The sequence below is a fragment of the Anas acuta genome, chromosome 3, assembly GCF_963932015.1.
Source record: "Anas acuta chromosome 3, bAnaAcu1.1, whole genome shotgun sequence".
NCBI lineage: Eukaryota > Metazoa > Chordata > Aves > Anseriformes > Anatidae > Anas > Anas acuta.
Window position 1 is genome coordinate 37,710,311 of NC_088981.1, and position 20,451 is coordinate 37,730,761.

The window sequence follows — 20,451 nt, forward strand, 5'->3', positions numbered from 1 at the left end:
TCAGGGCAGAAGATTTAAACAGCCTTTTTAATATTTTTGTTCTTAATTCACCATTTGGTTTTATTTCAATTTGGTGTCTTCAACTTGTACAGAAATGCTACTGTGAGTCAAGATTTTTGTACCTGTTGGCTGCCTTAAGATTGGCATTTAGGACATCACAAAACCTCAAAATAGGTGGAGTGATAATCTGGACATTTGTTATAAGTATTAACACACAAACCCCCAATCTGTTTGGGTATTTTTCCTGATTCTTGTTGTATAGTCATCCTTCATTTTATTGTAATCAAGTTGATGAATGCGGCTGTTAACAAATTAACTGGGGAGGACACGTTAAGGACATGTTATTTTCATTATGTCCTCCTAAATTTCTGTCGCTTCGATGGAAGAGGTTTTTATCAGTTACAGCTCCCATTTAGTCCTAAATGATGATGAAATGCTACTTTTAATCTTAATTAAGGCAGCCCTGAACAAGCTATTTGTATATGGACAAGACTGAGAGCATGTTAGGACAGGCTGGCAGGCCATGGCCTGCCTTGCACAGTACAAATACTGCCCTTCCCTTTTCTTCCTTGAGTTTCCTTTATACAAATTTGTAAAGAGTGTTGTTTTTTTGTGCATGTCTTTCCATCTTCCCTCACCCTCTGTACTGTGCCCAAGTGTCTTAATTTCTGAAACCATTGCTCAGTTCCATCAGTCCTTTCTACTACAGCTTTTGCCTCCTTGTCTGTTCTTTGATGAACATACACACACTTACATGTTTTAACCCCTTTTGAAAGAAACAATTAAGTTTTTGTAACTGGAGGGCTGAGTGAGTAGTCCTACCATGTGTTCCTTCTCCACCATTCCCATTTCGGCCAGCTTAAACTGGAGATGTGGGAGATCTTTAGATGTTTGAGAGTACACTTTTCAAGATCCAATCTAGCTGCTATGATCTTTCCTCTTCAGTGCTCATTGGATTTTCTCCATGGAGTGATGGCTTTGGACATGTGTGAGTCTCATGGGTCACTGCAATGTCCTCCAGTATCTAACTGGCTTGATGGCTTTCCGTTGAAGATGCCTATTCTAAAGAAGCTGAAGTACTCAATCAGCATCATCAGACAACCATTTTAATATTTACTTTGGTGTACTAAATTCTGCTACCTAGTAAGCTCATTCCTGTACTGCCAAAGCTGCATGTATGATTTTAAAATTTGCTTCTAAGAAGATACAGTGCGTTCTTCACTTAGTCCAGCGCTTGGGTGTCCAGAATCTTTCTGACTTGTTACAATTTTTGTCTTTCCTTAAAGTAGTAAGCTTCATGTTCAACAGTGATCTGCATGCATGTTGCCAGAAGCTTCGCCGCATAGGTGGTGGTTGGCAGCCCTTCAAGCATTAGTTATCCTTATTAAGTGGATATATATAGGTTAATATATGTGTATATATATATATATATATAGGTTATATATATATAGGTTATTCTCTTCTCTCTTTTGCAGTATCCAGCAAAAGGAGCTCTAGAGAATATTAAGACATGATTGAAAAGGAATCATAAATTAAAAATAGTAATTCTTAATGGTACACTTACTCAAATACTTGTTTCTTCAGTTTCCAGCTGAGTTTTAAAAATACCTAAGGTTGCTAGATAATACCAGTTGGAATTTCAGGTATCGCTATTAACAAGTGCTTTCCATAGATAAGAAAAAAAATTCTCTTTCCATTGACAAAGAGAAAAAAGACGATGTTATGCTGCAAAGGGTAGTCAAATTCAATTCTAAGTGACCTCTTAGTATACGTCTGCCTTTTTCATGTCTTACTGGTAATCTTCATAAAAATTTCCTATTTCAAATATTTGTTATTACTCTGAATAGAAGAGTACAATAACTGGAGGAGAGTTCAGATTGAAGGCAAGCCCAGTTTTGGTCTGGAGGCAGCCTAGCAGAGTAGAGCTTGCTGGCAGATGACATGGAAGCCTTATGACTGTTGCTAATAGGTCTCAGCCATCATACACAGCCCTTGGTGATTTTCCTCTGCATGGTCTGAGAACCGTATCTTGTTTATGAGTATGCTGATTTAAAGCTATGTATGGGTAATTGACAAGTAAGAAGTGGTTTTGAATTCGTCCTTGTAGGTTATGTCCCACATTGTGTCCTCTTTAGTCCTGTTGTGCCTCTCTCCATCTGTAATGTGGTATGTTTTGCTGGCCATTGCGCTTTAGATAGATGCAGTCAATAGTGCTGTAAAGACTATGTATAATAACACTAAACTCACTTTTCCAAGAAAAGCTGTTCTCTTAGCTATTCAGAGGATATGTATTGATCTTGTCTTCTCAGAAAGTGTAAGCTGGCAGGCTTGTCTTTGGTCTCTGCAATTGCTTCTCTCTTCAGTGGTGTAGTAAAGCCATATTGCATCCGACTAGCTATCTATGTGCTTTGATGAATTAATGTTAGGGGAATCTATGTTAAATCTGTTTCAGCCATAGATTTTCATTACTTAGTTATAGGCCATCATCTACAACTTAGATTATCAGAAGTACTTTACTCGAAGTAGCACTGTTACAGAACGTTGCTATTCTACTGAAAATATTTTTAATTGTGAGTAAGATGGGTAATGGCCACAGAACTTCACCTGAAGTGTGTGCAAAATAGGGTGTCTGTGCTCTTTATTTTCAGTGTTCCTTCCCTCTGCGCACACATCATGATACTGTCTTTTTTTGTCACATCCTGATATCTGATCCTATGCTGTTGTTACTAGGTACCATATAATTTCCCAGCTTTATTTATGAAAGGAGTACAGTGGCATACTAATCTTTTCTGACAAGCCAGTGTCCAAAGTAAATGGCATATCTTAATATGTTGTAGGGTTTGATTTTTAAGAGTTTTAGGAAGAAGTCAGCAAAGGGCTAAGGCTTCTTTTACTTTGAGCATCTGTGTCCTGAATTTGAGAGATGCTGTTCAGAATGCGTTTGTTTGTTTGTTTGTTGTGGGTGGGTGTTTTGCCTTTTTTTCTCTAGTCACGAAAGTGCATTTGCTATCTTGAAAGTGCATCATTTAGTAAAGTGCTAAATAAAATGTTTCCATTAGCTTTTGTTTGAAGAAAGTGTGCAGGCCATTCATGGTTTGTCAGGTTTGATAGCAAACTACAGTTATTTCCTTGAGTTTCAGATAAAGCATAACTCTCAGCTCAGGGTTTAAAGGAAGCTAGCCTTTTTCATGTCTCTCCTGGAGGAACGGAAGATATATAGGTACATGAATTTAGGATTACTTAAGACTAGATGTTGGTATACTGCAATAACAATTTTTTTAAAAGGTTTATTAGTTCATTTATTTAGTTCATTGTTCAGTTTATTAACAGGTCACTTATCACAACTTTTCACAGTTAACATATCACACAATCATACTGTTTTCTAATAAATATGCCTCCGAAGAAATGGAAATTCTGGTAATCCCACATTTTTCTTGTGAAATATTGTAGAAAGGTGAAAAAAATATCCTTGAGAGTTGGGGCTGGAAACTTATTAGGGATGGTGATCCCATAATGACTAAGTACCTTTCTGCCTTGGAAAAGATGGAAACTGCAAGACAATTTTGCAAATGACCTTTTAAGCCTGTTCCTAGCACTTTGAAATAAATAACACCAGGTACCTAAATATCCTGTGGATCATCAGCTATTGTTGTTTAATTTCACACCAACTTCTTACTTTTTTCCACTTAATGAAAAAAAGTTTATTTTAAATAAACTGCTGAGCATATGAAAGAGTAATCAGTCTGTATATAACTTGAGACACTTGGATATTGGCTTCCAGTTCTCTTATAGAAGCATTCATGCTTAAATCTGTTCTTCCTCTTAAATAAAAACAGGTACAGGTCATTCTTAATTTTTCCACATGTATTTTATGAAGATATTATTTTATAAATATAATTAACTAAAACAATTTTAGAGCTATTCGTCCTATTTAATTACGCGTGTAAGGTGGTGTCGATCCTAGCAGTTAGGAGGCATCAGGAAGACCTTGGGATCAGCTTTTAGAGATTCATTTTCACAGTTAGGATTTAACTGCACTTCTGTTATATGGTTTTCTTTCCAACTTCTCATTCAGACTTTAAATGTTCGGTGTGATTATATAGCCTGGTTGCAATTAAATCTTGATACCTACCTGGAAACAGTTTATAAAAAGGAGCGGCTTAATTTTGATCGCTAGGTTGGGCATATAAGCACTTCCCTGGAGCAGGATGTAAAGGATTCAGTTACAGCACTTTTCTATCTCCCACTGTGATAACTTAGACAATTGCTTAATAAGAAATTATTATTGGTTTCTAAAATTGAAGCTATTTAAAGCTTTTTTTTCTAAATTGTTTCACATTCATGCATGTGACAACTCAAAACAAAGATGCAGAAAGATTTGTAAGCTGTCCCTGGACCATGCAATCAGAACATAACAATCAGTGCATGAACACAATAAAATATTGGAGGTGCAAGATGTATGATACTGGGTAATGATGCTCAGGTTACACATCGGAAATGAGAAATTGTAGTCCTTTCTCCTTCATTGACTTCTTACATAGTTTAAGAGCAATCACTAAGTTCTTGTGATTTTGGTTTGATGTCTATAAAACTGGGACTGTGCTAAGGTACTTTTCTCTAAGTAGTATAGAGTTGAAAGGTTCTGCAATATTTTTGTATATGTGTCTGGTGGGGGAGATTATTGCTGTTACATTTCCACAACATCTTAGCAAAACCAGAATGGTAAAAAAAAAAAAAAAAAAAAAAAAGAAAAAAAAAATTCTTTCAGCTACGGGTTAAAGCAGTCTGAATAATTACACCAAAAGCAAAAGTCACTACTTGATATCTCCATAGTACCAGCTACTGATTTGCTGTCATTGAAAATTTTGGAGAATTTAAGATTACTCTTAATGTTTCATGAAAAGACTTTAGTTATTGAGAATACACATGTATCCTTCTTTTGCACTGGAAGGTAGATCTTAACTTGGTCCAGAGTTAAGGTTGGGTGGGAGGCGCACTTAAATACTTCTAAATTAGAAGTGTTTTTAATTCCATTCTATCTTGAAGATACACCGGTCTCTCAACTTGCAGTTGTACAAATAAAGAACTCTATTCTCTCTTCCATTTACACTTCAGCAAAAACAAACCCAAGGCAGTCCTGAAATTCAGCACAGTTGGTTTTTGGACTAATGGCTTTTAAAATTAAAGTTCATAGATATGTTTTTCAAATAATAGTTTAAAATAGTTTTAAAGCTATTTTAAGCTATAGTTTCTAAACCATAAAGGTTCAATTTTAATACCTTATTTTATTTTATTTCTTTACGACTTTCTAAGCTTGTGTAAAACTTTATTTGTCCAAGCTTTAGAACCATAATAAAAATTTTCAAAGATTTTGGAAAGTAAAGTGATCAATTTTATGGCGCAACATCTCTGTCATCAAATTGCATGCATCTGCGATGAGAATATTCATATATGCAGTATTTACAAAGTTTAAAGCATTTAAATTTAAAAATTTAAATTTAAAGCATTTAAGTCAACAATAGTAATGCAATGATGATTTGTATCTCCAGATCCTCCACTAGAGAATACATAAGAAAATATTATTGCAAGGAAGTTTAATTAATTTGTTACAGTACAATATATTATTTTATATATTTACAGTTTAATACCTCATTTTTCTAGTGTTTGCAGTAAGCTTTTTGAGGGTATTTCCAGACTTGAATAAAACTAAGGGTTATGTTGTGTATGTTGTGAAGCCACAAATCATTGTGTGTCTGTCAGGGATACTAGGAAAATGAGTGCACGTTGATTGTTCTTTGCCCTCCTGCCTGCTGAGAACTTCAGTTTAAAAAAGAAAACAACAACAACAACAAAAAAGCAACTAACATTGCAAAAGCAGTCAAGTGTTATTTCAATATACAGTATAGGACATGCACTATTCTCATTTATGACATTCTACTAGTTTAATTTGATCTCAATTTTATATTGTGCTAATTACTTCATTAGTAATGATCTTGTGCTGTCAACAGTGGTGGTGGTTCTGAAATATTGCTTCTATTTGAGAACAAGAGAAATGTTGATGTTCTTGTCACTCGTGAAAAAAAAAAAGTTTTCATTGGGACAATTTTTAGTGCCGAAAAGTTAATGCAGTTTATTATTCAGTCCTGTCAACTTTTCAATTTCCAATGTGCAAACATTTTGCTTGTGTTATATGCATAATAGGGAAAGTACTCAACACACGTTTTAATGCAATGTTTGTTAATCTTAGTGCAGAGCAGTGTTTGAAAGGCGCAAGTTTACTACTACATCATAGAGATTTTTTTTACCAATCATTTATGCTTTTGCTTTAAATATAACTTTGCTGTCACATGTAGTAAGTGGTGCTGAAATTGGTTTCAGTTATCAAAGATGTGAGTGACACAATGGATGCTTATGTACTATGCCTTGAATCCATAAACACTGGTACTGAACAAAATTCTGTTTTTTCACGTTTTCTGTCAGCTTTCAGTCTTCCATGGGTCATTCAATAAACACTACCCTGGTTGACTTTTTTGTGCTGCCATATGTCAATCAAAATGAAGTGCCTGCTTTTTAGCAAGGAGAGAAAATAAGCTTGCTTTATTTGAGTTTGGCTGTGCTCTCTGCTGAACGGTGTCTTGCATTTGTTTGATTCCTAGCTTATTTTTGCCTTGAGCTATGCAGTGGAAGAGGCTGGGAATGAAGAGGGAAGGAGTACCCGATGAAAGCAAAGGAGGAGCTAGAAAGAACAGAGGGAGAAAACTCCACAGCAGGATTTGAAACTGCTCTTTAAGGATATTAAATTTTAACTGATTTGCTTTGAAAAAAAAAAAAAAAAAAGTGGGGTGGGTGGAGCGAGGAAAGACAGACTACCAAAAAGTTCTTCCACTAAGGGCTCCATGAGTGTTCTCATGCTAGATAAAAATATTTCTTTTCTCTTAACTTAATCGTATTGTGATTAATTCTGTTGGTATGGGACTGGAAAACTATTGAATGTCATTGTTTGGTATATACGATTGTGTTGTGTTATTTTTTCTGAAGAGGGAATGGTTACGTTAGTTTTAAAACTATATTCTCAAGACAGTGCTGATACGAATACTATATTAGTCACCTGGTATATCAGTTGCTAAGTGTATGTGTACGTACATTAACTTTGACAAAGCCAGCAAGTGTGAGAAGTTGCTTATATTAGAAATCAAGGTTGCAATACAGTGAGGATGTGCATTGACTGTACAAACCTTTCCTTTCTAGAAAATACTCTTAAATGAATTTGTATTTTTGCTGTAGTTTGTAATGTTGTAAGTATCACATTCCTTAATAGAGACGAGGAGCTACAGTATGTTTCCAGTGGAACTGGCAGACTATTTGTTTATATAGACCTTTACCAAGCTCCTCACATCTCCTGGGGGTTTACTCTGCTCTCAGTGAGGCCGGTTGGAACTTTATATCCACTCGTTGCTGTTCCTCACTCAGTACTGCAAAGGGATGGTCGCTGGCTGCAGACTAAACAGAATGCCCACACATGACCAGGCCCACCTGGTCTTCATGACTTCTGTCTTGTCTCTCCAGAAAGGTACTATTCCTTCTCCCTCTAGCCACATGTGATCTTTTTTTTTTTTTTTTTCCCCCCCTTTGGCACTTTACAGGAAAATCCCTGGCTGGATTTGTTGTCTTTCAGGCATATGATCTATGAAACTCCATTCATGAGTTCTTTGCTTTATTTTTCCATATTATTGCAGGGAATTCCCTATATCTGTAGAGCTTTAACATCCCCAGATCACAGCTTTGGACTGAAATTGAAACATAAGATTTCTGTCCGGGAAATCAACTTCACCGCATCTGTTAGGACACAAGCACAAGTGAACATAAGATGAATTCCAGCAACTTGCAAGTGACTTAAACGTTGATGTGATAAAGTGTGCATTTTTGTTTTCTTTTTCAGTGTCAGGTCTTGACAGACTTTGTTTTTGTTTTATCATTTTCTTTGAAAATATAAATCCATTCCTCTCTTGCGGTATTTCAGTAATAGTAATATGCTGTTAAAATAAACAGAATTCAGATTTTTGAAAACAAGAAATGAGTCTGAGTTAAGTACATAGGATAACAATATATCCTGTAACAATGTAACATTTGGAGTAACCACAAACAATCTTCAAAAGAAATTCTTAAAGTTAGGTTCTTTTATCAAACATCAGAGGAATAAGCTTGTTTTCTTAGAGTCTAACTGAAAGGGATTTTCCAGAGGATGCTGGAGATTAAAACCCCAACCTGAACTTCCCAGTATTTCCACTTGACATGTAAGGTGCACTTTTATTTTTTTCTAATTCTGCCCATGAAAAGTACTCATCATTACTCTATTTTTATTGCATTAGTCCTGCTGTACTTAAGGGCTTGACAAGAATGCATTTTTCTTTTGCGGGTTCGCAAGCATTTGAAATGCACCTGATTGCATGCAGGCCACAGCACTAGAGAAGTTTTTAAAAACTTAAAACAAGTTTCCGTGGATTAGCTCTCTGTAAGGTGATACAGTTCTGAACTTCGCTTAGGATGTGTTGTCCCACCTAATTTCTCATTCAGTAAATGTCATTCAGGCTGCAAGGTTATACCTCATTTTAAAGAAAGAAAGAACTTTTTCAAGGGCAGTGTTGGCTAGTCTCACGTGCCAATATTAAAATTCATGGATAAGGAAGTTAATGGTAGGTACCAACAAAATAATGTTTTATGAGGTGTTAGACGTGCTTCAGAACTTAGAGAAAAATAAATTGCATTTACTCCTTTACTTCACTGAAGGCTGACTTTTGGATTCCAAGGACAAGTGAGGTATAATTTGATCAAAATGTCGATCGTGTTACACTGCAGTTACACCCGGCCTGAGTCCAGAAGCTGAAGCTTGCTGCACAGTCTTGAGAGCTCTTTCCCTCCCCACTGCTTCATGGGCAGTGGCATTAGGTTGTGGCTGTGCTGAGTCTGTAGCCTCTGGGGAGCTGCTCATTCCTCTTCAGCTGTGCTGGAAGTGGAAGGTGGCTGCTGTGACCCCTGCACAGTGTAAAATAATAATGATGTGGGCACAGGTTTCTTTCAGGGAAAGACACATTTTCTGAAATTACAATTTTTTAACAGTCTAGGAGAAGACTACCAAGTGATTTAGTTATGTGCATTGTTTTAGCGTTTGTCTGTTTGTTGTTGGTTTGTTTTTTGTTTGATTGCTTGCTTTTAGATTTCCAAAGATAAAGAGCATGGAGCTGTAACTTCCTTGTAAAAGTTGCAGGTTCGGGTTGTTCAAGTGTAGCTCTAGTACTCTGGCATTTTGGGAGTTTGGTTAGGGTACTGGTTCCCACCATCTATACTCATGCAGTCTAAGTACAGCCCCCAGGCCACATGCAAACAGTGGTTCTTTGACTTCATAGATGTGTGGTGCTAATGACACATATTTTTACAGTGACTATACTACTAGAGGTCTCTCAGCTGAGAGGCTGAATTACTGTCTTCCTTTTGAGAACAACAGGTTTTTGAAAAATCAGAGGCTTTCAGTTACAGTTGTAGCACCATCTCAAGGAATGGATTTTGAGCAGTGCTAATTATTTCCAGCAGGTGCTCATAGCTCTTGGAACTGAGCAAGACAAAGATCCTTGCTGTCTGTTCATACCATGTAAACAGACATAGACAGCTAAAATGTTAAGAGGTATAATAATTGGGTAAATCTTCACTTGGTAGTTTCTGAAAATACAAATACTAAAATACGGTCTTAGTGGCTGTTACTTTGAAGGAAGGATTACTTTCTGTAGTCCTACTCCAAAACAAAGAAAAAAGGCAAACAAGTCTAAAAGTTTAATAGTAAAAGAAAGGTCCCAGTTTTGTACCTGACATTCTGCAGTTTATGGCGAGTGTCTTAGTTTTCCGTAAATTAGAGGTAATGATGCTTCTTATTGCTTGCAGGTCATCATCCAAATTGAACTCCTTGCACAATTACATTGGTACTTTCTGCTGCAGATCTATTATTCTAGTACTCAATAGTTTAATGGTAGTGATTTTTGAGTATTCTTTTTAATAAAACCTTACTGATTTATGCAGGTGTTCACAGAAAGGTCTTCTATCTAAAAAGAAAAGACAATATTGGGGGTCAGCTGATGCAGTGATCTACCACTTTCATATGTGGAGGGGTTGTTGGAGGCTGTGCAGTATAAAAGAAATAATCCTGCATAAATGCACTTTGGACATAGCCTTGCATATTTGGCTTCGTCTTTATTTTGTACATATTTAATTCTGATGAACTTAATGCTGCAGTTGAAAGGGGTTGCTGCCTTTATTTGAAGCAAGTGAGTAGCATGAGTATGTGTTTCTAGTAGTGTCTGAATAATCTGATATCACCCCAGTGCATATAAATAGTACATAGAGGTTTATAATATCAAACTTCGGATACTTGAGAAAGTAAGTAAAATTTTTGGAAGACTGGATATGCACTGCACCTTAAAGCTTTCTGAAGAGCAGCCTGTTAGTAGTAGGAAATCTTGACCATGATATTGAGATAGTAAAGTATTGTTTTTAACTGCTTCTAGAAAAATTTGAAACACTTTGCTGTGCTTTGTATCAGTACAAAGAGGGATTTGGAAATTTCTCACTCATAGCAAAAGAAATCTGTGCTGCATGGAAGCTGTCTCAGGAGGCAGATTTGTTGTCTGTGAAGTTTTCTAGCATTTGCAACTTGGCATCATTCTCTAGCTTGAATATATTTTACCTCTATGAGGTATTGGTAGCTTGGGGATTGTTTAATAAGACAGCCGTGGTGTCTTACGTTTATCTCGATCTGTCACATTTACCCATTAGCTTTTTCTTTATTCATACCTTCACATAGGTGCTGAGATGTCCATTCCAAGTGGTATGTCTGTTGTGTATTGAAGTAATAAAGAACTTGGGCATGTCTTCCTTTATTTTTGTTGTTTGTTTTTCATTGTTTGTTTTTCTTTTTATTATTATTTTTAATGGTGACTGTTGAGCACCAATAAAGTTAAAAGATGCAAATCATCTCTGAGAAACTTGAGTATTCCTCATTAGAAGCAGATGTTCTTGGCAAAAGAAGTAACAGTTGAATATATATATTTTTTCCAAATTGTGTATATTCTGTCACTTGAATTTTTCACAAACTATTGCATCCATAAACTTAAATTTCCAGATAAACATCATTTTCACTTCTGAAGCTGAGCTGTAAGCACTGATCTTCCGTCCCTTAGCAGTGCTATTTCAGGATACTTTGCTTTTGGTTGTATATACTTTCCCAGTTTTATTTGGGGGTATAATTGGCTGAATTGCTTTGAGTTTGCTCTTACCAGAACTGGAAATGAAGCTCTTTGATGCATCAAGTCTCATACAAAGAACTACTAGACCTATGTATTTGCTTACCTTCTTTGCTATACCTTAATCTGTAATTTTTTGTAGAGATGATGGTGGATGTCTCAGATATGAATCACGTGACTCTATGTTTCCTTCTGATGATCATCTTAAGAGTGAGACTGAAAGCTAGGGAACCGGCAGTCAACCCTAATCTCTGTCACAGAGTGCCTACAGGAAAGCTGGGACTCTATCAGAGAGTGTTGTGGTGGCTTTTAACGAAGACAGGGTAGGTTTAGATTAGATATACTAATCTGCCCTCTACTCTGCCCTCACGAGACACCATTTTGGAGCGCTGCATCGAGGTCTGGGACTCTCAGCACAAGAAGGGTGTGGACCTCTTAGAGCAGCTCCAGAGGAGGCCATGAAGATGATAAGAAGGTTGCAGCATCTCTTCTATGAAGTAATACTAAGAGCTGGGGATGTTCAGTCCGAAGAAGGGAAGGCTCTGGGGTGATCTCAGTGCATCTTTTCAATATGTAAAGGGGCTTATAAAAAGATGGAGAACAGCTTTTTCTTCAGGCACGTAATGATAGGATAGGGGGAATGGTTTTAAACTAAAAGAGCAAAGATTGAGATTATATGTTTAGGAGGAAATTCTTCGCTCAGAGAGTGATGAGGCACTGGAACAGGTTGCCCAGAGAAGCTGTGGATGCCCCATCCCTGGAGGTGTTCAAGGCCAGGCTGGATGGGGCTTTGGGCCCCTCCCTCGGGTGGGATGTGTCCCCTCCCATGGCAGGGGGTTGGAACCAGGTGATGTTTAAGGTCCTTTCCAGCCCAAACCATTCCGTGATTCTGTGCTTTTAGTGCAAGATATTTTTAGAGGTGTCCGGGAACTGTGAATTTGTGAATCTGATTCCAAAGTGCCTTGGAGTCAGTGGGATTTCCAAAAAGCAGGAGTTTTTAGTACTCTGCATTTTTTAGCACATTTTGCCTTCCTCCATCATAAAGAGGAGAAAAAAAAAAGTTAATATATTTATTTTACAAAATTTTTTACTTTGCAGTTCTTTATGGAAAATCCAAGCCAGTATTCGGCAGCTATACTTGCCAAAAAAAAAATAAAAATTGGGTGCTTTTGAACTATTATAGTATTTTATTCTGGTACTCATGTATTACTCTGTGTTATATAAATACATCTTTGTGTTTGTGTGACCTGGAATCCTCTAGTTCTAGTACATACCCAGCTGATGGCAGAAGGAGGGTATATATAGAACATGCTTACTGAGAGGAGCTGTGTCTTCAGTAAAACACAAATATAGAGACATAAACAAGAGGTGTTTTTTGTTTGTTTGTTTTTTAGGATGTTTTCTTGTTTCTCTCTCTTTATTCTGAAAAGCAGCTGTGGTGTACTAGTAATACCTTACTAAGTATAAGCTGGCATTTGGTCTGCAAAGCGTACTGTTAAGCTTTGCATTTGTGCGTCTGAGACAGTGTAAATGGAAGTACTTGTGCATAGACAGGGCTTTTTGCATGGAGATTTATATAGGGAGGAGTAACACTGGTGAAATTTTCACTTGCTGTTTATTTATGTAACTTTCTTACATATGTCATGATGAAAATTTATCACAATTAGCGTTACCTGAAATGAAGGGGCTAAGAAATACATTGGCCTGAGTTTTAGGATTGTTTCAAGTATTAACCACTCACTCTTTAATTAGCTACCAGTATTAGTAGATGGAGGTTGACATGTTAAATTTAATTGTGAAAACTTTAAAAGATCTAAATGTCTTTAGAAGATTAAACAAAGTAGTGGATGGAAGTGTTTGGTGCCTTGGCTCAAATCCAACTTGGTGTCCTAAATGAGTGCATCACAAAACCACAACAGATCAACCCAGATTTACATGAGTGACGTATAAGAGCCCTGAAGCTAAGCCAACATAGTGATTGAATTAGCTCCTGCATTTAGAGAGGCTTCTCCCTCCAGGTCAGACTTCTAAGCACTGATAGGCTTGTGTGGGGAACTAGAAGTTATAGATTGAAGTATGCCTGTGCTGTGAAGAGAAAGAAATCTTAGAGCTTCAGAACTTTCATCTTTGACAAGTGTGACTGATTTTCTTTTAGGGGAAAAAAGTAGAAATGCTATGAACAATAATGGAAAAAATGGAAGAATTTCCATTAGTGGTGCTTCGGTCAAGGACCTGCCAATCTTCCTAGAAAGCTGTTCAAAATCTGAAACATTTCATTGCTGCAGGGTTGATATATACCTTATGTATTGTCCACCCTCATACAATATTTGGTTTGTTCTTCTAGTAAATAATAACTGTACTGTAGAATGATACTTAAAAACAGGACAATCTGCAAACTGTGCAGGTGCAAAAGTACAACATTTGTGATCTTTAAATACCTTATTTTGAAAATATTATTTTTAATAACTCAGACTGAGTTTATACTTAAATAACTATCAGATTAAAGTAAAGACAGTGGATGAACAGAAGCATTACTCCTTTTAAACAAGCATTATGCATTTAGTGTAGTTTTGGTTTTTGCATGATTCAGGGAAATAGTTATTAAACAAGAAAGAAAACAACCTGATGTGAAGAGTGACTTATTCTAGGGCTTTGTAGTATGGTAAAGGTGTGGCAAAAAGATATCGAAGACCTTTTAAAAATACATTCTACAACTTGGTTTTAACAGATACCCTCACGTAAAATATTGATAAGTTCCAGCAAGTATTTGATTAATGTGGCTATTGTTTAAAGTTCTTACTTATGTATTCTTCAATATTTCAGTAACCTGATATCTCCATTTTTGTTGTTCAGCATGATGTATCGCAGACTTTGCTCAAAGCAACTCTGGACAGTGTGGTTGAAGAGTGTGTCAGCTTTGTAGGAGTTGATATTAACATCTGCTCAGAAATACTATTAAGGTGAGTCAAACATTTTCCTATTCCAGTAATTACATGGCTCTGGATCACAGAGTCTCTGTTTAGTCTGCCATCTGACTCAAACTCAGCTGGAGCAAATGGCTCTTGTGTGAAACTCCCAATTACATGAAAATGGCACATTAAAACAGTATTTCATTGGATCTTTACGAGTCAGTTTTTAAGGTGTGATTAGTGTGTGATTCTCCCACATATAATTATTCTTTAAAGGAAAACAGAGTTTAAAATGTTGAACCAATAATGCAATTTAGAAAAGCTTTGATATAATCAATTTGTATTTTTGCACTAAGAAAGTGATTTTCAAATGTATTTTCTGTCTCTTAGAAGCTGTTCTTATATTACTAAGTGGAGCAGGCTGTAGAAGTCTGTTGAGGAAAGGAGTTAAGGGAAAGTTTTGAAAAGTACATCTCTTTTGTTATATCTGAAAATTTTAAAAGTAATTGTTCCATATTTACTTGGAAAAATGTTCTGGTGTTTATTTCTTTTGGTTAGAAATCAATCTCAGTCTCAGGTGTGTACCATTCAGAATCGTTTTGCTGAACAGCCTCTCAGAAGAGCAAAGTCTTGCTGTCATTCTCTCAAGTAGGAGGGGAAGAAAAAACGTGTCCATAATACTGGCAGTGACAATTGCGTTAGGTATAAAAGTTGAGAAAAGTATTCTTGCCAGCTCTATTATTTTTTTTTTTAATTTTTAAGCCCTTATTTTCTTTCCTGAAAATGTTGTCTTCCCATATTTTAAGGGGCTTTCCTATTTTTGTTGTTTTTTGTTGATTTTCCACTTTCTTCCATGTTTGTTTTTTGTGTGTTTCTAAGTCTTAGTCTGGGTCTTGCATTCAGTCTTCACTTTCAGATTTAGATAAGTTATATGTTAGTGAGAAAGAAAGCAATACCTGTTGGTGAATGAGGCCGAGAAGCTTTCATTCTATAACTAAAAACCTGCTTTAACAAGTGTAACGTGCAAGCACTGTCAGAAGAGTACATCCATATTGTGCAGTTCAGCTGAGGGCATGCATTGGGCTCGGGTGCTGCCTTGTCTCTACAGGACTGCCTGACAGTGTGGAGCGACACTTTCCAGTCATGGCTGTAGGTGGTAACCATGTTGGCTAACTGCTTTGGACTAATTAGCCTTGCTTCTGATGAACATGTGTTACTTCAAGTTCTGGATCTAACCTGATTCTTAAAAGGTTAACTCTGCTGTTCTGTGTAGATGTGCTCTAAATTTCCCTTGGATGTACAGTTAATGAAATTGTCACTCTTGCTAGCATATGCAAGGTGCAGGGCTTTCTGGTCATGCTTTCTGATGCATTAAATACACTTGTTGCAATATATGACACTTGAAAAGGATGACAACACTACAGCACCTGCAGTATCACTGAGTATCTTCAAAGGCTTAAGATCATCAGTGGAAAATTCAGTGAACTGTCACACTCCTTTGTCAGTGTAAATAGACCAGATATTTTTAACATTTTTAAGAAAATTTTTGAGAAAATTCTACACCTAATTATTAATATTTTTCTCTATGGTTAAAGGTGTATCTCCATTTTAATTCTAAGTTGTCACCAACTTTGGGTTATTTTAAAACTTCTGCTTGAGGATGAGAATGGAAAGATTTTTTTACTCTCATTCAGCTTTCTAATTTCAGCTATTCCTGCCAGGTTTGTTTTTTTTTTTTTTAGAATCAGTGCCATTCCACAAGCAGGTCTTTGCTGCCATTGACTTAAAGCAAAAGCACCTGATATTTAGAGCCATATGGGCAACATTTCATTTTCTAGTGCCAGGAGTAACTGCCCGCCACAGCACTTTTCCCTCTTTCTGTGATTATTGTACTCCGTGTGAGTACAACTTTGGGTGTATGTACGTACAGAAAACATGCAGCAAACCCACTGCTTCCTGAAGGAACTTGGCTTACTGCAATTGCACTTCACAGGTAAGTTATTTGCCAGATTTAAGTTGCCCTCAGAACAACTCATGCAGCCTGTTCCCAGCTGTTCTTTTATCTCAAGAGCAGCTGAGAGAAAAGGAACAAGCTGTGTGAATCTGTTAAATCATGTGAGGAAGGCAAGCTGCTCCCAGCCACCCTCCTTCTGGATAGCAGACATCAGCCCTTCATGTTGGGGCAAGGTGTTGCAGTATCACTGAAAGACAATAGCTGAGAGGGGGCTGTTCTCACAGGAACAATTTATCTGTCCTGAACCCTCCTCCCACGTTGTTTCCTGAAGAGGGCAGCTGGGGGCAGGCCATAAGACATGACAAATTGAATTGGTATTACAGAAATAGCCCACAGATCATAAATTACATGTCCCTGGCTTACTAGTTAGGTATGTGCAGAAGTGTATTGCTGTACCAAGTTTTGTTGACTTGAGAGGATTCCTTCCACAGAATTCAGAGAAAGGATCTTTTTTCAGACTATGACTTTGCTCTGGGAGTTTATTTGCAAAATTCCTAGCTGTGTTTAATTTTTCTAGGTTTTGTAAACCAGCTTTTCTACAGTAATGCATGTACTTGTAATGGATAGGACTTGTATTAATGACTGTTCAATGGTAATAAATGTATTTTGTAAACTTTGCTGTCAGACATATTGCAGGCCTGAATGCGAACAGAGCTAGAAATATAATTGAATGGCGAGAGAAGAATGGACCATTTATAAACCGAGAACAGCTCAAGGAAGTTAAGGGTCTGGGCCCCAAAACTTTCCAACAGTGTGCTGGCTTCATCAGATTCAATCAAGAATATATAAAGACTTTCTGCAGGTAATAATGATGTTAGCTTTTTTGACAAAGTTACCTAGAACAGTATGAGAAGTCTTTGCTTTCTCTTTTGTATTCAGGTTTGAGAAAAATCCTAAGCCTTTGCCCCCTGAAAGAAAATATTTCACCAAATGAACTGTATTAAGTCAGTGGTTGAACACAGCTCTTCGACTGCATCATCATGGTTTATTAGCCTAAGTAATGGTTTCTATAGCTATGCAAGTTTAGTCACAAATTCTGCAACTGAATCAATAGAAGCAATTTGACATGTGGCAGTGTCATTATCTGTGAGATATTAAAACATGACAGACTTATGCTTCGTATAATTTAGTGATTGTTAAATCTGTTTTAGTGTGGTGAAGATTGATACTCTGCAGAAGGCATGGGTAGTAAAGTAGAGAAGATTCTCTGAGAGTTGCAGTTCCATTACCTGCAGAGCAAGAGTTATATAGGCTGTCTGGTGTAATCTCTGTGTTATACTCTTGTACCTAGCAAGCATAATGTGACTGCCTGCCTTCTCAAATATGTAAGAAGCCTCTTCCCACCTCCAGTTGTCAATGCTCAGTCATCCTTTTCCCTGCCATTTCATTTCCTGTTTCTCTACCAAGCCTTTTCCTCATGCAACCATGCATTCTGCTTCTTCTCTCCACCTGAAATACTTCCTCTCCATAATTGAAAGTGCCCTTTGCAGGGCAATGTCTCTTCTATCATTCACATTTCTCTTTCCAATATAAAAAATTAGGAAAGGGCACAGTGGTAGCGCCATCCCCACCCTTTTGCTGCTGACTCCTCTTAAAAAAATATTTTCCTGGGAAGCACAGGCTATTTTTTAGCCAACGCAATGCTCAGAAGCAATACTGTATTCCCAGTTGCTGCTGGCCAAACAGCACATGTGTAACTTCCAGGCAGGAGGTAGGCACATTAGGACTGGCATACCGCCCGGGTGGAAGGGATACAGATCGGTTGCCCATCTGGCAGGGAGGCACGTGCTGCAGGCCAAACAGTGCACGCTGCAATCACCAGAAGGCCAAAGAAATAGCTTTCAAGGCTGTAGATGATTGATAGGTCTTACATTGTACAGATCTGTTCTAGTGAATGCTGCAGTACAAACAGGGGAGGGGAAAGCTGGTGCCATGTTTTTTTTCCAGAAGTTCACTGGTGAAGTGTTTAAGAACTTCATACCTTTTTTTTTTTTTTTTTTTTTTTTTTTTTTTTTCCAGAAATTCAGTGGTGAAATGTTTAACAACACTAATTTTTTTCCCCTTTCTGGAGCACACTTCTGATGTTAGTCAGATTCCATAAAATTTGAGAACACTGTTTAACCTAAAAAATCTGCTCTAACTTTGGAGTTTGATGCCAAAATAAAGCTCTAAAAGCATTGCCTCCACAACAGTTCTTGTAGACCTGGGAGGCAAGACTAAAACTTTGTGAAATGGACTTTGGGAAGGTTTTATTTTTGTCCTCTATAATCGTGTTGATGGAGTGTTGTATGAATTAGTTTTTGTTATTTGTATTTTCAAGTTAATGAATAATCAATGATTATTTAAAATATTGATGTTGCTAGAGAAAGTTATGCTGCAGTTCTGCCTACATTCCATGTAGAGGTAGAGCCTAAAACGTAAGAGCTAGTTTGGAGTCCTCCAATGCGTTCTGCTTTGTTCTGTGAAAGTAGAAAGCATTTGTGATTTCAGAAACAAAACCAAACAAACAAAAACAGATGAGTGAAAGGAACCTTTTTGAAGAGGAGTCATTTGACACCTTTAGTATCGTGAGCATTTTTAATTTTTTTTTAACTTGAGGGAAATTTTAAAAGAAGCATAACAGTTGTGCACCTGCACGCTGGTCTTCTTTCCTATCTTTTGTTGCATCATTGTTGTTCATGTACAGTCCTTCTGCCATTGCGGGCAATCTGTCCATGGATTTTGGAACCTTTGTTATCCAGACAGTTAAAGAAGAAAAGCCCAACCCAAATGCTAGTTGTACCTAACTAACTAGAAGTCAATATCGTATTCTATTTTAAGGAAGTCTGTATATAGATACTTTCACAAAACCAGAATAGAATAGTTCAGCTGGGAGGGACCTTCAGAGATCATCAGGTCCAACTGCCTGAGCACTCCAAGGCTGACCAAAAGTTAAAGCATGTTATTAAGGGCGTTAACCAAATGCCTCTTGAACACTGACGGGTGTGGGGCCTCAATCACCTCACTAGTTTTTCTAATGAGTTCTAGTTTTTGACCTGTTCTAGTGTGTTTGAGACTGTTCTAGTTTTTGACCCCCTTTATGGTTAAGAAATTTTTCCTCATGTCCAGTCTGAACCTGCCCTGGCCCAGCTTTGTGCTGTTCCCACACGTCTTGTCATCAGAGCAACCAGCACCTCTCTCCCTGCTTCTCCGGCTCAGGAAGTTCTAGAGAGCAATGAGGTCTCCTCTTGGTAATCTTTACACCAGACTGGATAGCCCAAGTGTCCTCTGCCTCCCCTCATAGGACATGTCTTCCAGCCTTTTTACCAGCTTTGTTGACGCTTTCAAGTATCTTAACGTCCTTCCTACATTTTGGTGCCCGGAACTGCACACAGTATTCAGAGTGAGGCCGCACCAATACTAAACATAACAGGAGAATTACCTCTTTTGACCAGCTATCTATACTGTGGTTAAAGCACCCCAAAATAACAATATTTGCCCTCTTGGCTGCCAGGGCACAATGTTGGCTCCTGTTGAGCCTCCTGTTGACCAGCACCCTCAGGTCCCCTTCTGCAGATCTGCTCTCCAGCCACTTGTCTCCTAGTCTGTACTTGTGATGAGCATTACTCCAGTCCAGGTGCAGAACATAGCATATACCTTTCTGGTAATATTTTTTAAATACTGAAATACTGGTAAGTTTGACCTTTAGATTTTTACTATTCCAAGCAAATCTCAGTTTGAATTCTTTTGTTTTGAAATTTTTCATATTTAGACCTGGCCCATGTTTCAGCGGACTTTCTCAGAAATTTAAGTTTACAAAGTGAAGTAATATGGTCTGAGGACACGTGCTGCTTAAACATTAAAACTTACTTCATTCTGCAATTTGCTTACCTAAAGACAATATGAATAAAAAATCTTGTTTTTGTTTTTTTTTTTTCCCAAATTGTATTCCTCTCTTTGAAATGATTAAGTCTAAGTGCTGAAAGTTAATTATGAAAGTATCCTCACATCGAGTAGGTAAACAGAATTGTCCCCATTTGACAGACGGAAGATACCATCCAGATTGCAAACGTAACAGTAGATTATCTAGTGAGGCATTTTACACTGTCAGCACTTTCACTTTCATTTTCAAGAAGTGCTTTACTTTAACACTGTAAATCATGTAGTTTGCTTCATTTGTTACTTCCTTTGTAATCTTGGCATCCCAAAAGAATTTTGTTGAAGCACAGAATCTAATATTTACTTCTATTTTAAATGAATT

The 20,451-nt window shown here is 37.2% G+C and overlaps 1 protein-coding gene across 2 annotated transcripts in view; it reads left to right on the forward strand.

Moving 5' to 3' along the window:
• SRBD1 (S1 RNA binding domain 1) overlaps positions 1-20,451 on the forward strand; it is a 127,804-nt gene that overhangs the window by 91,542 nt on the left and 15,811 nt on the right. For both annotated transcript variants that reach the window (XM_068676668.1, XM_068676667.1), the window contains exons 18-19: positions 14,142-14,248; positions 16,837-17,013. In XM_068676668.1, coding sequence (XP_068532769.1) covers positions 14,142-14,248; positions 16,837-17,013 — 284 coding nt within the window. The remainder of the gene's footprint in view (positions 1-14,141; positions 14,249-16,836; positions 17,014-20,451) is intronic.